The sequence below is a fragment of the Amblyraja radiata genome, chromosome 2 (genome assembly GCF_010909765.2).
Source record: "Amblyraja radiata isolate CabotCenter1 chromosome 2, sAmbRad1.1.pri, whole genome shotgun sequence".
NCBI lineage: Eukaryota > Metazoa > Chordata > Chondrichthyes > Rajiformes > Rajidae > Amblyraja > Amblyraja radiata.
Window position 1 is genome coordinate 1,897,729 of NC_045957.1, and position 21,648 is coordinate 1,919,376.

The following is a 21,648-nucleotide window of genomic DNA, read 5'->3' on the forward strand; positions in this document are numbered from 1 at the left end:
TGTTCTGTATATTGTTACTTTTTTCTACCAGTAGTCTGGCTTCTGCTGACACCTTATTTCTTTCTAAGTTATATTTTTCAGAGTTCTAGTATAAATCAACCATCCCTATTAACCCTTTTCTCACAAGCCTAACCACTTTAAGTGAGTTATGCCAAGGGTAGGGATGAACCCGGGGCCCACTGGCAAGCGGCGTCAGCACAATGTGAACATTCCATATCTCTGAATGCCTGAGCCTGGGAGGTTTGAGTTGAAGATACCCTTCATGAATCTGGCTATCAGAGGGTGAGAACCAACAGGGTGTGTCCTGCTTCTAGCAGAATATGATGAGAAGGCATATTTGGCACAGATAATGGTACTATAACTAATTATGTCAAAACCCCATTCGAAAATGAACTCCCAGTCGTCAGTATCCGTGCTGTATATATGTCTCCGAATTAATTATCATGCATAGAACGGTTTCCCCAGTCACGGCTGAGCCAGCAACTCTAACCAAATAAGGTTCTTATATGATTCCCAACATTAGCGGGAACCATGCCTGCATATATCTATAAAATATATATCTACTGGTGATAGAGCCTGGATGCAACATCTCGATCTAGTGTTCCATCTGATTTTGACAATGATTTAACATGATGCTACACTCGTGCCAAAAGAGGTTAGATAAAACATCCCTGGCTACCTAGACTTGATTGCACCCAAGTGATTAATCTATGATACCACCAAAGCGTACGAGTTTGGGCTTGAACATGCTGATTATGCATATATGCACAACCCTTACTCTTGTAGCACTCTCTACCACTCCGTCCTTCGAGTGGGAGGAACTTGCAACCTTGAACCAGTAGCTGCTGCCTGACATGCCTTTAGATGCAGCGTTCTTTGACTGCGACGAATCCCAATCTTGCCTGACATAGATGCCCAAGCCTTGGCACTCACTCTGAGTTGGGTTTGTCTGGTTGCTTCCTTCAGCAGTCGCCAGGACTAGCTATGCAAATTGATGCTTTGTTGGTATCCTCATTCCCCAAACAGGCTGCACGTGCTAGTGACTCCGAATCCTGCTCCTTTCCGATGCTAACACAGTATACAGAGAAGGCCTGGAGCGCCTCTGGCCCCCGTACGACAGACATAGTGGGAGAATTGCTGGACACAAACCTGCCAGTTGTTTGTCATGGGCGAAGACATTTACTTGAATGAAGACGCCCATCCCAGTTAACAAAAGATTTGATCACTTAATTGATATTGGCAATTTGGGGAAGAATCTTCCACAGTCCCTTAATGAGCGGATTAACCATGACACCACCATGTATAGCTCGCACAGGTGACTGATAATTAAAGCTCAACATGGCTTTCCAACCAGTGATTAAGACTGATATGGCAGGTGCAATTCTATTATCCAATTTGTTGGTGTAAGTGACAATAATCCACTCTTGATATAATAGTGATGACGTGACCTGGGGGCAACTAAATCAATGCCCACCCTGATAGCCATACTTGAGAAGAATACACTATAACTAGATCACACAACCTATGTTACGGAACCCAGACTCACGTACCTGCGTTGAGGTAAACCCAAAAGCCCCTGATGTAGGTCTCATTCCCGTCCTTGATTTGGAGGGTAGAACAGCCGAGGTGCGTGGACAGTATATTTCCCCTGAAGGCCAGCTTGGGCCTAGGCCTGAACCCTCTACCCACAGAATCAGTTCCCTGGCTGCTACCAGCTTTAGAAACTACTGCCATAGGAGACTTAAGGGTGATGTAGTCGTTAGTAACGTGAGGGGATCTCTGGTCTACCTCCCTCCCTCAGCCCACCTGGCCAATCGATCAAGATCTTGCTGCAATGTTTCACAACCATCTTCATTATCTGCAAAACCACCCACTTTAGTATCATCTGCAAACTTGCTAATCTTGCCGTCTATGTTCTCATCCAAATCATTGGTTTTACTTCGGAGTCACGTGAGTGACTACATGAAGAAGAACCCGTCCAGCACGCATGCGCGTCATTGCGTTCACGCAGTGCAACAGCGACGCAGCGGGAATCAGGCGCTCCCGCTACAGTTTAAAAAGACGGACCGTCAGGTAAGTTTATTCTGAGGTATTTTATCCGGAAAACAAGGGTTTTGTTTTGTTTCAACAGGGAGTACATGAACAAAACAAGACTATCCAATAAATCTCCCCCCCCCCCCCGGGGAGGAGCGTTCCATCAGTGGGGGGCAAGAGGCGGTAGGACCGCTAACCCAGTGATCCACCATCCCCGACACCGAGCCGAGCCCAGTCCAGCTAGCGCAGCCTGAGCATCGGGCTGGATGTAAAGCAGCACGGAAGACTAACCGGCCGGTAGTTTCCGATTCTTCGGACGGGGACGTCTCACCGCCCACTCGGGGCAGAGACAGCCGCTTGGAGCGGCTCGCGGAGCGTATGCTGCAGCGAGAGGGGCACTCTCACCACAGTGCCTCACGCACTGGCCATCGCTTCCCCCTCGTCTTTGGTGACCAGGGCTGGGCTGGTCAAGAAGAGGGGTCACTGGCCGAAGATGTCGGGAGTACGATTGGGGTACAGTAACAGGAAGAGCTGCTGGGTGTGGTATATCGCTACCTGGCAGCTCCACGTGCAGGATGGCCATTAGAGCAAAAACTGGCGGCCAGCATTAACTACCTATCCTTCAATCCCCTACAGGCGGCCCTAGAGCTATATTCGGCCCCTGAGAATTGCGCCTCGCTCGACGTGCCAGCTGTCAACAGCCAAATCTGGCGGCACGTTGGGCCAAATATCCGCAATCAAGAGCTCAAACTACAGCGGATTCTCAGGCTCCTGACGTCAGCCATCACTTCATTGCTCGTTCTGTGGATGGGATAGAAATGACCACGAATCAGCAGGATACACTTCCACTGCTGTGCAATACCCAGTTTGAAATTAACGACCTCTGCAAGGAGATTATAAGACCTGCCCTCAACCCGAAATTCGCGGGTTTGTGCAAAACACCGACCACAGAGCCAGAAATCCTGCTCTTCGGCAAAAACCTCTCCACGAAAGTAAAAGATATGGAGGAGGAGTCCAAAACATTTGGCCTCATGAGGACAGGCCCCGGTATGAACAAACCCACTAAATCCAAGCGGCTGTACCCCACCGCGTCCACCAGTCAACGTCTACCCTATGGGACTGGTGAAAGATCGGGGTCCGCACATCACCACCGGAAGCATTTTTTAGGCCAAGGCCCAGAGCGGATCCCATGGAAAATGCGCCACCCCCAACCAACAGCAACACGTCAGACAACACAACAGAAGACTCATCGTCCGACAAAGAAACAGAAGAAACACCCATAACCATGGAGGTAGATGGGTCTGGTTCCTACCAGCATATAGAAAGTGGGGGCTCTATACTAATAGGGGGGAGATTACACCTGTTTGAGCAAGCATGGAAGTCTATCACGAATGACAAGTATATACTCAACAGCATTCGTGGATACAAAATAGAGTTTACTCTAGAAAACTTGCCACCAGTTCAGCATTCACCGCAAAGGATCTTTTCCCTCTCAGTTAAAGAAAAACGAGAGGGACAAGCTGGACTGGTGAGGTTAATCACAAAGGGTATCATTGAAAAAAACAAACATGAACCCTTAGAATTTGTCTCTAATATATTCACTAAAACTAAAAAAGATGGTGGATGTCGCATCATCATTGACTTAACTTCACTAAATATGTTTGTTAAGTATGTACATTTCAAAATAGAAACGTTTGTAACTGCCAAACAACTGATTTCCAAAGGATACTTCATGGCAAGCATTGACCTTAAAGAAGCTTACTATTCAGTACCCATTCATAAGGATCATTGCAGATACCTGAAATTTACCTGGATGGGGCAGCTATGGCTGTTTAAAGTGTTGCCTAACGGTTAACATCATCCCCAGGATCATTCACCAAGATACTAAAGCCAGCCTTGGCAATATTAAGAAGACAAAAACATATTGTCATGGCATATCTTGATGATATCTTAATAGTAGGCAAAACCATGGAATTGGCTATATCAGCTGTGTCGGCTACCAAACAATTGTTTGAAACCTTGGGATTTGTCTTACATCCAGATAAATCTAAGTTGAAGCCATCCACAACCATGGACTATCGGGGCTTCACAATTAACTCAGTCCACATGTATGTAACTTTGCCAAAGACAAAAACAGCTGAATTGGCACAAACATGTAACAATTTAATGGTCAACGATCGACCAACCATTCGAGAAGTGGCGAGAGTAATTGGGAAAATTGTAGCAGCATTTCCAGCTACACAATTTGGACCTTTGCACTATCAAAACTTACAAAGAGCAAAGGTACAGGCACCAAAACGACATACAGGTCATTATGATCATGTCATGAAGTTACCCACTGAAGCAATATCAGAGCGACAGTGGTGGCTAGAGAGCATTTGGCATAGTTCCAGCACTATCATAATCGTTAACCCTACATTAGTTATCCAAACAGATGCCAGTGCCCAAGGCTGGGGAGCAACTAATTCCATATCCAGCACAGGTGATAGATGGACTAACCCAGAGTCATCGTTACTACTTACACTGGGCATAAATTATCTAGAAATGTTGGGTGCATTTTATGGATTAAAAGCATATTCAACAAATATGCATCACTTGCATGTTCGGTTACAAATAGATAATACTACGGTGGTGGCCTATATTAACCATATGGGCGGCATAAAATCGATATCATGCGACAAATTGGTCAACACAATCTGGCAATGGTGTGTCGACAGACATATTTGGCTATCAGCAACTTACCTGCCGGGTAAGCTAAATACAGTGGCAGACACCAGGTCACGCAAATTCAATGACAACACCGAATGGATGTTAAATCCCAAAGTATTTGCTAAAATTACCAAGCAATATGGTACGCCAGATATCGATCTATTTGTATCCAGACTAAATCACCAGGTTCCTATGTATGTCGCTTGGGAACCATACCCTGAGGCAGCAGCGGTAGATGCGTTCGCGCTGGACTGGGGAAATTTCTTCTTTTATGCATTTCCTCCCTTCTGCCTCATCAGTCGGGTACTACGCAAAATACAAATGGACTCTGCTTCAGGTATTTTGATAGTACCCGACTGGCCTACTCAGCCATGTTTTCCAGTGCTGCTCGACATGATCATCGAGACCCCTATGACTTTTCCCAGTAACCCAGAATTGCTAACCCACCCAGTATCTGGCACAAGCCACCCATGCCATGATAAAATCAAACTCCTGGGTTGCAGATTTTGAAAAGGCCTTTGCTGGGCCTGGGATTTTCAGAAAACACCATCAACACCATGACAGCATCCCACCGTGTATTTACAAGGAAACAGTACTTATCTAGTATCAAGAAATACTGTTTGGATACAGGAACCACCTATTCAACCACAACAGTCACCAATGTACTGGAGTTCCTGGCAGGCCTTTACCACAATGAAGGACTCAGCTACAGCGCCATCAACACAGCCAGAAGTGCCCTGTCTGCCTACTTAATACAGGCACCAGGACAACAGGCCATGGGGTCCCACCCGCTGGTGGTCAAACTCATGAGGGGGATATTAATAATAATAATAATAAATTTTATTTATGGGCGCCTTTCAAGAGTCTCAAGGACACCTTACAAAAATTGAGCATGTAGAGGAAAAACATGTAAGGGGAATGAAATAAATAGTAGAGACATGACTAGTACACAAAGTAAAGACAGAATTCAATACAAAACACAGTATGAGGCAATTAATGCACAGATGAAAAGGGACGGGGACGTGGGGCTAAGGATAGGCAGAGGTGAAGAGATGGGTCTTGAGGCGGGACTGGAAGATTGTGAGGGACACGGAATTGCGGATCAGTTGGGGGAGGGGGTTCCAGAGCCTGGGAGCTGCCCTGGAGAAGGCTCTGTCCCCAAAACTGCGGAGGTTGGACTTGTGGATGGAGAGGAGACCGGCTGATGTGGATCTGAGGGACCGTGAGGGTTGGTAGGGGGAGAGGAGATCAGTGAGATATGGGGGGGGGAAGATGGTGGAGGGCGTTGTAGGTGAGGACCAGGATGTTGTAGGTGATCAGGTGGGAGATGGGAAGCCAGTGAAGTTTTTTGAGGACTGGAGTGATGTGATGCCAGGATTTGGTGTGGGTGATGAGTCGGGCGGCTGCGTTCTGGACCAGTTGGAGTCGGTTGATGTAGGTGGAGCTGATGCCAAGGAGAAGTGAGTTGCAATAGTCCAGTCGGGAGGAGATGAAGGCATGGGTGAGTCTTTCAGCAGCAGGCGGTGTGAGAGAGGGTCTGAGTTTGGCGATGTTGCGGAGATGAAAGAAGGACGTTTTAATGACATGGCGGATGTGAGGCTCAAGGGAGAGGGTGGAATCAAATATCACGCCAAGGTTGCGGGCCTGGGGAGATGGGGAGACAGTGGTGCCGTCGATGGTGAGAGTGGGGTTATTGATTTTGCTGAGTGTGGCTTTGGAGCCTATGAGGAGGAATTCTGTCTTATCGCTGTTGAGTTTGAGGAAATTATGTTGCATCCAGATTTTTATAGCTGACAAACAGGAGTTGATATGGGAGAGGGGGGGTTGTGGGGGGATTTGGTGCCAAGGTAAATCTGGGTGTCATCAGCGCAACAGTGGAAGACCAGATTGAAGTGGCGGAGTATCTGACCAAGGGGGAGGATGTAGATGATGAAGAGGAGGGGGCCGAGTACGGAGCCTTGGGGAACGCCTTAAGTGACTGCGGCTGTAGCAGAGGTGTGGTTGTGGAGAGAGATGAAGTGGGATCTGTTGGAAAGGTAGGAACGGAGCCAGCTGAGTGCAGAGCCTTCAATGCCGAGGTCTTTGAGTCTGGTGAGCAGGATGTTATGGTTCACTGTATCGAAGGCTGCGCTCAGGTCGAGGAGGATGAGGATGTTGAGGGAACCAGTGTCAGCAGAGGTGAGGAGGTCGTTGAGGACTTTGAGGAGAGCAGTTTCTGTGCTATGGAGGGGGCGAAAGCCAGATTGGAGGGGTTCAAGTAGGTTATACGCAAGGAGGTGGGAATGAAGTTGCGCCGCAACGATACGCTCCAGGGTTTTTGAAAGAAAGGGGAGGTTTGAGATTGGGCGGTAGTTCATGAGAGAGGAGGGATCAAGACCAGGTTTCTTTAAGATTGGTGTAACGGCAGCAGTTTTGAAAGCGGAGGGGACAATTCCTTGGGACAATGAGGAGTTGAAGAGATTAGTGATGTAGGGGCAGAGAACGGGGAGGCAGGACTTCAACAGGGGAGTGGGGAGAGGGTCGAGGGAGCATGTAGTGGGTTTGGAAGAGCTGATGAGTTTGGAGATTTCAATAGGGGTGACCAGGTCAAACTGGGAGAGAAAGCAGTGTGGAGGAGGGGTAAGGAGGTCAGTGGAGATGTTGAAAGGAGGGGCCTTGGTAGGTGGTGGAGTAGATGCTGGGGAGTCGGGTACAGGGGATAAAGATTGATAGATGGTGCTGATTTTATCAGCGAAAAAGTGGAGGAATGAGTTGCAGAGATCCGGAGTAGAGGTAGGGAGAGTGTTGGCTCGAGGCTTGAGGAGGTTGCCCACTGTGGAGAAGAGGGTTCTGTGGTTTAGGCAGGGATCGGTGAATATGGAGGAGAGGTAGGCAGATTTTGCAGCAATGAGGGCATCTTTGTAGTCAGTGAGGTGGAGTTTGTAAGCTTCAAGGTGGACTGTGAGAGATGATTTCTTTATAAGTCGTTCGAGTTGGCGACCAGTCTGTTTCAGTTTACGAAGTGCAGGTGTGTACCAGGGTGAGGATGTGTTGAAAGTTACGGTTCTTGTTTTGAGGGGGGCCAGAGTGTTGAGGGAGGTAGACAAGGTGGAGTTGAGATGGTTTGTGAGATCATCAGGTGAGATGGGAGTTGAGTCCAGGGGGAGAGTGGTGGAGAGCAGGTCAGAGAGATGGTGGGAATCAATGGATTTTAGATTACGGAAGGTGATTTCTCGGAGGAAGCGGGGGCGAGGTGTCGGAGAAGGGATGGTGAACCGTATAAGCTTATGATCAGAGAGGGGGAAGAGGCAAGGATGGAGGTCGAGTACCGGTTGATTTGTGGAGCAGACCAGGTCAAGGATGTGACCTTTGTCATGGGTGGGAAAGGCGACGTGCTGAGTGAGAGAGAAGTTGTCCAGTAAAAAGGCGAATTCAGATGCAAGCTTGCAGGTGGGGGAGTCCATGTGAATATTTAAGTCACCAAGTAGCAGCAGACGTGAGGAGAGGGATGAGGCAAGTGTGAGGAGTTCAGTGAAGTCAGATAGGAAGGAGGGGTTTGGTTTAGGTGGCCGGTAAATGAGGATGACTGTCATGGGGGAAAGGGCTTTGAAGGCGAGGAATTCAAATGATTCTACTGGGGGAAGGTGAGTTCAGTGATACGAAAATTCTGGTTAAAAATAACAGATAGGCCACCTCCATGGCGGGAGGGGCGGGGTTTGGAAATGTAATTAAATCCAGGTGGGGATGTTTGATTGAGGGAGAAGAAGACATTGGGTTGTTGCCAGGTCTCAGTGAGCAGAAGGAAGTCCAGAGTGTTGTCAAGGACTAGTTCATGGAGGGCAAGGGCTTTGTTGTTGAGCGACCTGGTGTTGAGGTGGGCAAAGTTGGCCTTGTGAGAGGGTGGAGGGATGGGGGCAGGCTGGAGAGATCTGAGGTTGTCCCGGTTGACAGTGCGTGCGGTCAGCTGGGGTGGGGGGTGACGCGGTTGAGGGGGGGCAGAGCGTGGTAGTGAGCAGACGGATGGAATGGATGGAATGGATCCATTCAGACGGATGGAATATTCAACTCTAACCCCCCTAGACCTAGGTAACCCATATCTGGGATGTCAGTGTGATCCTGACATAACTCGGGGGACAGTCACCAGCCAGGTCCCTCACCCTGGAACAATTAACGCTCAAGACGATCATGCTGATGGCATTTATCAGCACAAAGAGTCCAGTCACTTCACCTTTTACGACTGGAGAACACGATCATAACTCCAGACCGTGTCTCATTTACTATCCAGGGGCTGGTCAAACAGAGTAGACCTGGAGCATCTAATCCAGTCATGGAATTCCGGGCCTACCCACCAGAACCACGGTTATGTGCCATGACCCACCTACTGTGCTATATAGACACAACTAAAATCCATCGAGGGAGGGAAAAAGCCTTTTGGGTCAGCCACAAGAAACCTTATGGTCGGGTGACGAGCCAAACCATTTCTAGATGGCTCAAGCAGGTGCTGAAAGCTGCTGGTATAAATACTAACATGTACAAATCTCACTCCACCAGGGCAGCATCCACGTCGGCGGCTAAGGGAATGCATGTACCAATAGACCACATCCTGGCTACAGCGGGGTGGTCTGGGGAAAGAACGTTCGGAACTTTTTATAATAAGCCGTTGGCAAAACCTGCTTTATTTGCAGAGAAAATATTACAATCTGCAAATATATAATTTAAGCCCGGGGGAGCAATTTGTTTTTTTGTTGTTGTTAATAAATACCATTATTGTTTTTACAAACAGATTCATTGGTTCATTACAATAACACACTTCCTCCCTCAAGTGACTTCGGCAGTGAGTGAAGTATGAACTGTTACACGGTTTGAAACCACAGGGCTTTAAAATTTTCATGTAGTCACTCACGTGACTCCGAAATAAAATAGTAAGATTAAACGAGAACTTACCAGTTTGAAGTTTGATCTGTATTTTTTGAGGAGTTACGATGAGGGATTACGTGCCCTCCGCTCCCACCCTCAATAATAGAGATCAAACTGGTATCTAAGCTCTCCTTTTCTTTACTATGTTTATTTCAATTACTGTGTCTGTCTGTGATTCCACACCGCTGCTTTGAAGTATGGCGCGCATGCGCGCTGGACGGGTTCCTCTTCACGTATTCCCTCATCGTAACTCCTCATAAAATACAGATCAAACTTCAAACTGGTAAATTCTCGTTTAATCTTACTTTTATAGATGACTACGCGGCTGCAGGACAATCACTACAGCGACCGCCGACGACCACCGCAATAATGCAGCTGCCGCAAGATGCACTCCATCCGCACACTCACTCGCCCGGCTGCTGTAGGGCCTACCGCAGCTATCTCTGCCAACACCAAAGACAGACAGTGGGGGTGTACGAGGATGATATTACTTTAAATTAAAGACATCAGTGATCACATGGTAGGGTTGTAAGTTACCCAAGTACTTCCCCTCACACCATCACTCCGACTCCCACTCCATCAATCTGAAACGTCGTCTGTCCATTCCCTCCACAGGTGCTGACTGACCGACTGTGTTAATCCCGCACTTTGTGAACAAGGGGTAATCTATTTGTCGAGCCGCGTGAGGTAGGCATGGTCCTAGCTGAATACTTGTTTGGATTCACAAAGAAGGTTGCGGTATAGATGGCGAGTTTATAAAGGGATACGTTAATAGCCTGATATGGAGTATGTACAAGCAGATGAGATCAGTTTAACTTGGCATCGTGTTTGGCATGAACATTGTGGGCTGAAGGGAATTGTTGTACTGTTCTATGTTTACAACACTTTGGTTAGGCTACACTTGAAGAATTGGGTGCAGTTCTGGTCACCTCATTACAAAAATGATGTGGAGGCTTTAGACGAGGTTCAGAAGAGGTTTGCTAGCATGGACTAGAGAATATTAGCTGTAAGAAGAGGTTGGACAAACTTGATTTGATTTTTCTGGAGATTGATTTTCAGACGAGAATGCCAAGTTGATGAGTAGCTTATTATGGTTGATATCTGGAACTTGTTACCAGAGGAGTTGGTTGTCAGACACAATCATCATGTTTAAGGGACATTTAGGCATGCATAGATAGCAAAACATAGAAGGGTGTGCTCCTAGTGCAGGTGGGTACTGTAATCTTGGTGATCAATGAAAATGTGGTGAGATTAAACAAATCGAAATTCTGTGGGATCGGCATAAAGAATTTAGAGGAGAGAATTGGCAGGAGAATGGTGGAGATTGAGGAAAGAGGGTTAGTTTAACTGCACGTATTTTAATGCAAGGGGCCTGACTGGCAAGGCAGATGAGGTTAAGGCATGGATAGGTACGAGCGACTGGGACGTTGTAGCCATTAATGAAACCTGGTTAAGAGAGGGGCATGAATGGCAGCTCAATGTTCTGGGGAACAGGTGCTTCAGGAGAGACAGGGGTGAGGGTAAAAGAGGAGGGGGGCATGCATTATTGGTTCAGGAGAATGTCGAGGCAGTGGTCAGTGATTCGTCTAGTGGGGCTATACTGTATGTGTGGAGCTGAGAAACAAATAAGGGATGATCACCTTGTTGGGGGTGTAATACAGATCCCCAAATAGTCAACGGGAATTAGAAGAACAAATATGCCAGGAGATGGCAGACAGCTGCAGGTCAAATAATGTTGTTGTAGTAGGGGATTTTAACTTTCCCAATATTGACTGGGAAAACCATAGTGTGAAGAGTTTAGATGGGTGCAATTTCTCAAAGGTGTTCAGGAGAGTTTCTCCAGTAATATTTAGAGGCCACCACACAGGAAAGGGCAACACTTGATCTAGTCTTGGGAAATTGGGAAGCACAAGTTAATGTAGTGTTCGTGGAGGAGCCTTTTGGGACCAGTGATCACAGTTCAATTAGATTTAAGATAGTTATGGATAAGGACAGAGACGTGTTAAAATGCTAAATTGGGTTAAGCTCTACTTTGAGGGTATGAGAGAAGGTCTCGCTCAAGTTGATTGGAGCAGGTTATTAGAGGGGAAAGGAAAATCTGCCAAGGGAATGTTTTTAAAAGTGTACTGAAGATAGCTCAGGATAAGCACGACCCTGATAGAGTGAAGGGCAAGGCAGGCAAACGTAAGGAAATTTGGCTGTAGAGGGAAATGGAGGCTCTGATCTAGAATCAGAAGGATGCATGGGACAGTTAACTGGCATCAAGTGTTCCCCCGGAGGAGTCTCGGGAACTAAGGAGCAAACTCAAAAAAGAAATGAGAAGGGCAAAATGGCACCATGAAATAGCTCTGGCAGATAGCATAAAGGACAATCTCAAGAGATTTTATAAATACATGGGAGAAAATGTAACTATAGAGAGAGTGGGTCCCTTCAGGAATCAAAGCGGTCAGCTCTGTGTGGAGCCACAGGAGATGGGCAAGGTCCTCACTGAGTATATCACCTCTGCATTTACCAAGGAGAAAGACAGGAGGATGGAGGAACTTGGGACAGTCAATGTAAGTGGCTTGAGAGCAGTCAGTAGACTCTTACGGTCGAAGAGGTGCTGAAGGTATTATCACGTTTGAAGGTGGACAAATCTCCAGGGCCTGATCAGATGTATCTGAGGGCATTGTGGGAAACCTGCGAGGAAATTGCTGGAACCCTGGTTGAAATTTACGAGACGTCTTCAAATACAGGAGAGGTGCCGGAAGACTGGAGGGTGGCAAATGTTCTGCCTCTATTCAAGTAGGGCTGCAGGGAAAATGCTGGGAACTATAGGCCCGTGAGCTTCACATCCGTAGTTGGGAAGTTACTAGAGAGTATTCTGATGTTCTGATGGCACATTAGAGCGCCAGGGACCCGGATTTGATCCTTACTACGGGGCCTGTCTGTACAGAGTTTGTACCTTCACCCGGTGACCATGTGGGCTTTCTCCATGTGCTCCATTTTCCTTGCACATTCCAAAGACGTACAGGTTTTTATGTTAATTGGCTTCATTAAAATTGTAAATTGTCCCTCGTGTGCAGGATAGTGTTAGTGTGTGGGGATCATTGGTCAGCGTGGACTATATTTCCGCAAACTATCTCTAAACATGCATTTAGATGGACACGGGTTAATTAGGGATAGTAAGCATGGTTTTGCACATGGGAGGTTGCGCTTACAGATCTGATTGAGTTCTGTGAAGACGTGACAACAAAGGTCGATGAGGGCAGAGCTGTAGATGTTACATATATGGACCAGCAAAGTATTCGACAAGGTCCCACATGGTAGGCTGCTCTGCCACGGTTTGATCGCATGGGATCCAAGCAAAGATAGCTGAATGGATCGAAAATTGGCTTCATGGAAGGAGGCAAAGGATGATGATGAAAGATTGCTTCGCGGACTGGAGGACTGTGACTATTGGTGTACCTCAGAGTTCGGTGCTGGGCCCGTTACTGTTTGTCAATTATTTGGATTAGAACATATTAACCAAGATGAGCAAGTTTGCAAATGATACAAAAGTGGGCGGTTTTGCAGATAGTTGTAAAAAATAGCAGCAGGATCTTGATTAATTGGCCAGTTGGGCTGAGGAATAGTTGATGGAATTTTATACAGAAAAATGTGAGCTGTTACATTTTAGGAGTCCAACAAGGGCAGGACCTACATAGTGAATGGTAGGGTTCTGGGGAGTATTGTAAAGCATGATTCCTTGAAGGTTCAGTCACAGGTAAATGGGGTGGTCAAAATGGCTTTTGGCACATTGGCCTTCCTCTGTCAGACTATTGAGTATATTTCACATGCGCAGCTTACACCCCAACGGTATGAATATTGACATCTCCAACTTCAAGTAATCCTTGCTTTCCCTCTCCCTCCATCCCTCCTCCTTCCTAATTCTCCAACCACACTGTCCCCGATTACATCTTATCTTCATAAGCTTCGTTGTTACCTTCTCCTAGCTAACAATGATCTATTCTACATTTGCCAATGGCCTCATCCCCTTTGATGTCTCATTTTCACACCTTACCTTTCCTTATCTCTGTGTCTCCCCCTCCCCTGTCTCTCAGTCTGAAGATTTGGTCTGAAGCAGGATGTTGACCAAAACGTCACGCATTCCTTCTATCCAGAGATGCTACTTGTCCCGCTGACTTACTCCCTAATGAGTACAGAAGTTGGGAGGTCATGTTACTGTTGTATAAGGTGTCAGTGAGGCTGCATTCAGAGTACAATGTTCAGTTCCAGGCAACATGTTATAGGAAAGATGTTGTAAAGTTGGAAGGGGTACAGAGAAGATTTACGAGGATGTTGCCATAACTCGAGGACCTGAGCTATAGGCAGAGGTTGAGCAGGCAGGGACTATATTCCTTGGAGCGCAGGAGGATGAGGGGTGATCTCATAGAGGTGTACAAAATCATGAGAGAAATAGACCGGGTAGGTGTAGTCTCTTGCCCAGAGTAGATGAATCAAGAACCAGTTGATATAGGTTTAAGGTGAAGGAAAGATTTAGTAGGAATCTGAGGGGTAACTTTATGATATGAGCTGACAGAGGAGGTAGTTGAAGCTGGGACTATCCCAAAGTTTAAGAAACAGTTAGACAGGTACTTGGATAGGACCGGTTTGGAGGGATATGGGCTAAATATGAGGCAGGTGGGACTAACGCAGATTGGACATGTTGGCCAGTGTGGGCAAGTTGGGCCGAAGGGTTTCTTTCCACAGGTGAAATGCGGAGAGCGAGGAAGAAAGGTTGGTTTAAACTGCATGTATTTTACTGCAAGGGGCCTGATGGGTAAGGCAGATGAGCTAAGGGCGTGGATAGGCATGAGCGACTGGGACGTTGTAGCCGTGATTGAAAACATGGTTAAGGGAGAGTCAGGACCGGCACCTCAATGTTCCAGGGTACGGGAGTTTCAGGAGAGAGAGGGGTGAGGGGAAAAGAGGGTTGCATTGTTGGTTAAGGAGAATGTCACGGCTGTGTTCAGAGGTGACATTATGGATGGTTCATCTAGACAGTCTATATGAATGGAGCTGAGGAACAAGAAAGGGATGATCACCTTGTTGGGGGGTGTACTACAGACCCCCGAATAGTCAACAGGATTTAGGAGAACAAATGTGCCGGGAGATTGCAGACAGCTGCAGGTCAAATTGTTGTTGTAGGGATTTTAACTTTCCCAATATAAACTGGGAAATATAATTTTTTTCTCCTGAAAGGTTAGTCAAAAACAAGAAGGATGCATGGGACAGCTGTAGGCAGCTGGGATCAAGTCCATCCCTGGAGGAGTTTCGGGAAATAAGGAGTAAACTTAAAAAGGAAATCAGGAGGGCAAAATGGGGCCAGGAAATAACTCTGGCGGGTAACATAAAAGACAATCCCAAAAGATTTTATAAATATAAAGGCGGAAAAGGGTAACTAGAGAGAGAGTGAGACCTCTCAGGAACCAAAGCGGTCACCTCTGTGTGGAGCCACAGGAGATGGGCAAGGTCCTAAATGAGTATTTCTCCTCTGTAATTACGGAGCAGAAAGACAGTAGGACAGAGGAAATTGGTGCAGTCACTGGATGTGACGAGAGCAGTTACGGTTACTGTCGAAGAAATACTGAAGGTATTGTCGTGTTTGAAGATAGACAAATCTCCAGGGCCTGATCTGAAATATCAGAGGACATTGCGGGAAACTAGAGAGGAAATTGTGGGAGCCCTGGTTGAAATTTACGAGTCGTCCTTAAATACAGGAGAGGTGCAGGAAGACTGGAGGGTGGCAAATGTTGTACCTCTTTTCAAGAAGGGCTGCAGGGAAAATAGGCCGGTGAGCTTAACATCTGTATTTGGTAAGTTACTGGAGAGTATTCTGAAGGATAGGATACACAGGCATTTGGATGGGCATGAGCTAATTAGGCACAGTCAGCATGGTTTACTGTGTGGGAGCTTGTGCCTCACAAATCTGATTGATTTTTCTGAACACGTGACCAAAAACGTTGATGAGGGCAGAGATGTAGATGTTGTGTACATGGACTTCAGTAAGGCTTTCGACATGGTAGGCTGCAATGGAAGGTTCGATCACATGGCATCCAAGGAGAGATAGCTGAGTGGATAAAAAAATTGGCTCCATGGAAGGAAGCAGAGGGTGATGGTGAAAGATGGCAACAGGTTCTGGATCGATTGGCCAGGTGGGCGAAGGAATGGTTGTTGGAATTTAATACAGAGAAGTGAGAGGTGTTGACATTTTGGACGTCGAACAAGGGCAGGACCTATTCAGTAAATGGTCTGCCTCTTGGGCGTGTTGTAGTGCAGAGAGATCTAGGAGTCCCCGCCATGATGCTGAACCTGCGCACTTGCCTGCACGTGGTCCATTTTCCTCCAAAATATTCCTGTCTATGTAGGGTGGTTCATGGACAGCACCGACCCGATGCATTGAAGGGCCTGTTTCCCTGTTCTATCAATCTATGACTGTCCATTACAGCATGATCATCCTTTAAATGTGAACTTCAGACGATGAATCAGAGGTAGTAAATACGTTTGCTCATTGATTAATTATTTGCCTGAATTATCTGTTAATGATCTTGTGTACCAGTATGTATCTAACACTGTGTGTCATGGTTTAAAATTACAGTATTTATTGCCCATTTCATAACTAGTCCTGGAGAAGGTGGGGTGAGCTGGAACTACTAATCTTAAGGCAGTGCCATATTTAGGGAGGGAGGTCCAAGATTTCAACCCAGCGATGAGGAAGAACTAGCTGAGGAACTTCCAAATCAGGGTGAAGAGTGAGATAGAGGGAGCCCGATAGATGGTTCCTTGGATACCCCTCGCCTTGTCTTTATTGGCTGTTCAAGTCATAGGGTTCTAGAACTGTATGGCACGGAAACAGGCTCTGTCGCCCACCTTGTCCATGTCAACCAAGTTCACATGCAGGACTAGTCCAAATTGCCTGCATTTGTCCCATATCGCCCGCATCCCTTCCTTTCCATATATTTATCCAAATGTTTTAAAAAATCAGAATATTCTCAATTTTACGGTTCGCTTGGCAGAGCATCCCAGATGTAGACTCCCTCTAAGTGAAATAGTTGCTCCCAAGGTGCCTCTTAAATCTCTCCCCTCTCACCTTACACTTAATCCCGCTGGTTAGAATTATCGCCACTTGATCTTGTACACCTCAACAAGGTCACCTCTTAGCCTCCTATGCTCCAAAGATAACAGTCCTGGCCTATCCAACCTCTCCCTGTAACTCAGGCCGTAGGTTTAGGAATTCCGGCTGGTCACGTAACTGAAATTGCATTCTGTACACCGTGCATTGTGCGCTGGTGTGGAGGGAGGGGCTGTATGGGTGGTGGAAGCAGTGCTGATCGAGCAGGGCTGTTATATTATGGCTTCTGAAAGCTCCCTGTAGTAGCTCTTGGAGTTGAATCATCCCCAAGCCGGATCGCCACTGTAGGAAAACATCCTGTTGGAAGAACCCTGCGGGTCAAGCAACATCTCGGGAGGCAGAGGGTGGGTGACGTTTCGGGTCTAGAGTCAAATGTGTTAACTTCATTAGTTCATAAGTTGTAGGAGCAGAATTAGGTCATGAGGCCAATCAAGCCTACCCCGCCATTCAAACATGGCTGAACTATCTTTAGCTCTCAACTCCATTCTCCTGCCTTCTCTGGCGCCCTTACTAATCAAGAATCTGTTAATCTCCGCCTTAAAAATATCCAATGACTTGGCTTTGACAGGACAAATGCTTTGACGTTTCGGGTCGAGACCCTTCTTTAGACCAGAAACAGTCTCGACCCAAAACGTCATCCATTCCTTCTCTCCAGAGATGTTGCCTGTCCCGCTGAGTTACTACCGCATTTTGTGTCTCCCTTCGACTTGAAGCAGCATCTGCAGTTCTTTCCTACACATGACCTTCTCTGGCAGCTTGTTCCATACACCCACCACCCTTTGTGTAAAAAATTACCCCTCAGATTCCAATCAATTCTTTTTTCTCCATCTTCAACCTATGTCCGCTGGTCCTCGATTCTACTCTGGGCAAGAGACTTAGTGCATCTCCCGGATCTATTCCTCTCATGATTTTATACACCTCTATATGGGGGAGGGCAGGCACGGGTTATTGATGGGGGACGATCAGCCATGATCACAACGAATGGCGGTGCTGGCTCGAAGGGCCGAACGGCCTCCTCCTGCACCTATTTTCTATGATTCTATATGATCACCCCTCGTCCTCCTGCACCACTAGATTCAGGAACAGCTTTTCCCCCGGCATTTACCAAGCAACTGAACGATCCTGCCACAAGCTAGGATGTACTCACGATCATTCAACCTACCTCGTTGCGGGCCATGCACTTGTTTTGCTTGCACTTTCTCTGTAGATGTAACACTATATTCTCCTCAGCACTACCAGAGGGTCCGACCCCAAACATCACCTATCAATGTTATCCAGGGATGCTGCCTGATCTGCTGAGTTACTCCATTAACTTTACTACATAAGAGTTAATAAATGATCTACTGTACTCATATGTTTAGTATTTTAGTTTAGTTTAGAAATACAGTGCGGAAACGGGCCCTTCGGCCCACCGAATCCACGCCGACCAGCGATCTCCGCATACTAACGCTATCCTACACACCATGGTATGTGTTGTGATTTCCTTGGCCAGCACGCAAAACAACATGTTTCACTGTTTCTCCATTCTCGTGACAATAATAAATCGATACTAATAAACCGAGAGTTAATTTTATTGCTGATATCTCCAGCGCTGCCATTAATCCCCCGCCCAGTTTTGCTGGACTCCTGACAAGGGGGAGGGGCTCCAGGCCCCAGCTGCCCCACAACAACAGGGCGGGCGCTGCTACTTAAGGCGGGGAAAGGCATTGAGAGGAGCAGAGCTGTTGAAGGGAGGCAGTGGGGAGAGCTCTGAGTTCGCGGAAAGCAGCAGGAAGGAGGCACACAAAGTGTGTACGACACAGGGTAAGGGTTTTGCTGAAATCACGGCGGGCGTGGGTGAGTACGAGGTAAAGGTGACTATGAGGAGCTGCGATGGTTTGGAGGACACTTGGATACAGAGAGTCTCACCCACAGGGTCTCAGATGATCAACCAACGGAGAGAGAATCATACACAGTATAGGCGGGTGTGGGACTGGGGAGTGGTCTACTGGCACTCGAACAGATTGGATGGGCTGAACAGCCTCTCGCTGTGCCGTCGTCATTCTTACTGCTCGCCCCGCGACTGCTCCGCTCGCACCCTGCCCGCTGGAAAGGTGGTGGGGGGAGAGAGTGGCCGAGGGGGGGTGAGGGAGGGAGGGGGGGGGGGGAGTAGAGCGACCCATCATGTGTGAGTGTGTGTCTGTTACGCAGTGCAGGGGAGTAAGTTAGCGGGACTCAGGGGAGAGCGACCTGAGGCCGGAGCCAGGGACGAAACCGCGGCCGGCCACGGGAGCAGAAATCACGGCCCCGGAACAGGATGAGCTGCTTTTGCCGACGGGGGAGTGGGACCCGGCTCTGGCGCAGCCACCTCCACTCATTTATACCGTCCATTCCCTACACAGACGCTGCCTTGCCCGCTGAGTTCCTCCGGCACATTGTGTTTTGCTCAGGATTCCAGCATCTGTGGTTCCGGTGAGGTAATCGCTATCACAACATGGGGGTGGCACAATTTCTTAGTGGGCGCACGTTCGCGCGCACACACACACGAGCGAGGTTTCTGCCGTGGCCCCTGTGGACGGTAACATCGGGAGCTGACCTGGTTGGTGACCGACTCCGACCACCAGCAACAGCAGCTTCGTCCTCACTCGGCCCGTTGGCGGGGCCTTTCATCGCCCGGTGTGTCGATGGAAGATCCCGCGGCCGATTTTAAGCCGTGCCGGGCGATGAAAGGCCCCGCGAAAGAGCCGCTTCAAACTCCGCACTGTGATATTTGCACCGCAAGGACGTCTCCCTCAGCTCCCCCCCCCCCCCCCCCCCCTCCCCCCCCCCCCCCCCTCCTCCTCCTCTCCCCCTTCTCCCGTTATCTGACATCCCTTTACCTCCCTTTCACCTTCAGCCTTTGGCACTTACTCAGCCCATCTGCCAATGACCCTCTCGCCTTGCCAGGCTTTGTCCTGCCCCCCACCTGTTTTCCAGCTCCCCCCTCCCCCCAGCACCCCGTCAGACTGAAGAAGGGTCGCGACCCGAATCTTTGTCTGTCCATTCCCTCCACAGATGCTGCCTGAGCCGCCGAGTTGCTCCAATGCTGTAGTTTTTGTTTGATATTCCAGCATCTTCAGTTCTTGGTGTCTCCGTTAATCTGATCTGTTTGAACTGTTTCTTTCCAGCAGCGGCGCGGCGCAGACCACACCCGGAGTCCCAGGATCCAGGCCCAGTCATGGAGGCCAGCGCGGAACTGCTTAGCGCTTCGGCGCAGCTAACGGAGAACATGGCGAATGCAAGTGTAGCGATGGGGCTGTTGCAGGATGTAGCCAAGTTCGCCTCCACGGCCGGTGTGTTGTCGGGAATCTTCCAGGTGGGCGGCATCATTATGAAGCTGGTGCTGGGAATGCAGGACAGCGAGGAGCTGAGATATATGAAGGAGCAGTTCCAGATCGTCAGGAACCAACTGGATGTGATTTCTGATCAGATCGGGCAGGTGCTGTTGGAGATCCAGAGCAGCACGATCGACAACCAGTACTTCACCATCGAGGAGAACCTCAAGAACCAGTTCCGCAAATACATGGAGATCCTGAGCTCAGCGCCCGAGTTCCGCGACAAGGAGCGAGACGAGTTCCTCGACCACTTCGTCGTGACCAAGGGCGACCAGAACCTGCACACGCTCTTCGACGCGGTCATGGGCTTCTCCACCGTCTTTGGGAAGCCCATCCTGGAGACGGCCATGAGCTACGACCAAAGGAACCAGCGCCTGATGGAAGTCATGTGTTGCCGGCTGAAGGAGCTCTTCTGCATCGGTCTGATCGCTCTCCTGGGCCACGCCGCCGTCACCGGCAATGACGTGGAGGCGTTGAAGAAAGAGTGGAACCAGAAACTGGCGCAAGTAGAAGCCAAAATGAAATCCATGGTAGATCGGTGCGTCAGCGAGTTTGCGCAGCAGGCACGGATAGATGTCGAGAGGATGGTGAAGGACAAGGGGGGGAGAGATAACAACGTGTGCGTCTCCTTTATCCTGGATGGACTAAAGGATAAATACGACTGGGTCCGCTGGTCAGTGCGCGTCTATGATCCAGTCCATGGCTTTGGCAATCACTGTGTTCGTGGCCCAAACCGCTTTGATATTTTCCGGCTCAATAACGTCAACCTGGTTGTGTCCTACGCCATCGACCCAAAGCCCATAGACGAGGCGTACATCCGCCGGTTGATGCAGGGCAAGGACGGCTGGAAGGACCCCAAAAAAGTGGTCAACTTCATCTCCACCAACGTCCCGCACAACTACATAGTCCACGCGGTCAAGCGCTACAAACACCTGTGGATGTCCAGTGACTTCCCCGGCAACTGCCACTTCTGGGAGAACTACAGTGGGGTCACCCTCTGTGTCCACTCCACATGATGGCCCCAGGGGCGAGCCGGTCCCGTCATGGCGGGGTATGTTGGAAATTAAATTGATCAAATATATGATTAAAATGAATCCGGACCCAATCAGTTCAGTGTCCGCGTCCTAGATTTATCAGCGCTACAATTCGGCGCTTAGAATCCAATCAAAGGCCCAATTGTAACACCGTCGGTGTGCAACCGGTGAGCAGCCGCTTCCCCAGTTTACTGACCGTCCGCTGAACACCAAGCGCTGCAGACACGACCCTGTCTGGTCACCTCCTGCACTCAGCCGCCGCTGCCCGGCAAACAACACAATGGGCACCGGCAGCGGGGTCTTCTGATGCCCTTTATCCTTGGAGATAAATCGTTGTTATTGCTTGACTGTGCTTAAAGTGATTAATCGGTTCTATGAAAATATATACGATGTACATGGTAATCAGTTCAATAAATTCGAATCACGAGTCAAGTGTTTAATTGTCATTTGTAACCACAACGGAACCCTG

At 48.3% G+C, this 21,648-nt stretch overlaps 1 protein-coding gene across 1 annotated transcript in view; it reads left to right on the top strand.

The window, feature by feature from the left end:
- LOC116984164 (protein rapunzel-like) overlaps positions 1-21,161 on the top strand; it is a 106,887-nt gene extending 85,726 nt beyond the window's left edge. The window contains exon 2 of the mRNA XM_033038306.1: positions 19,939-21,161. Coding sequence (XP_032894197.1) covers positions 19,939-21,161 — 1,223 coding nt within the window. The remainder of the gene's footprint in view (positions 1-19,938) is intronic.
- Positions 21,162-21,648: the final 487 nt, after the last annotated feature.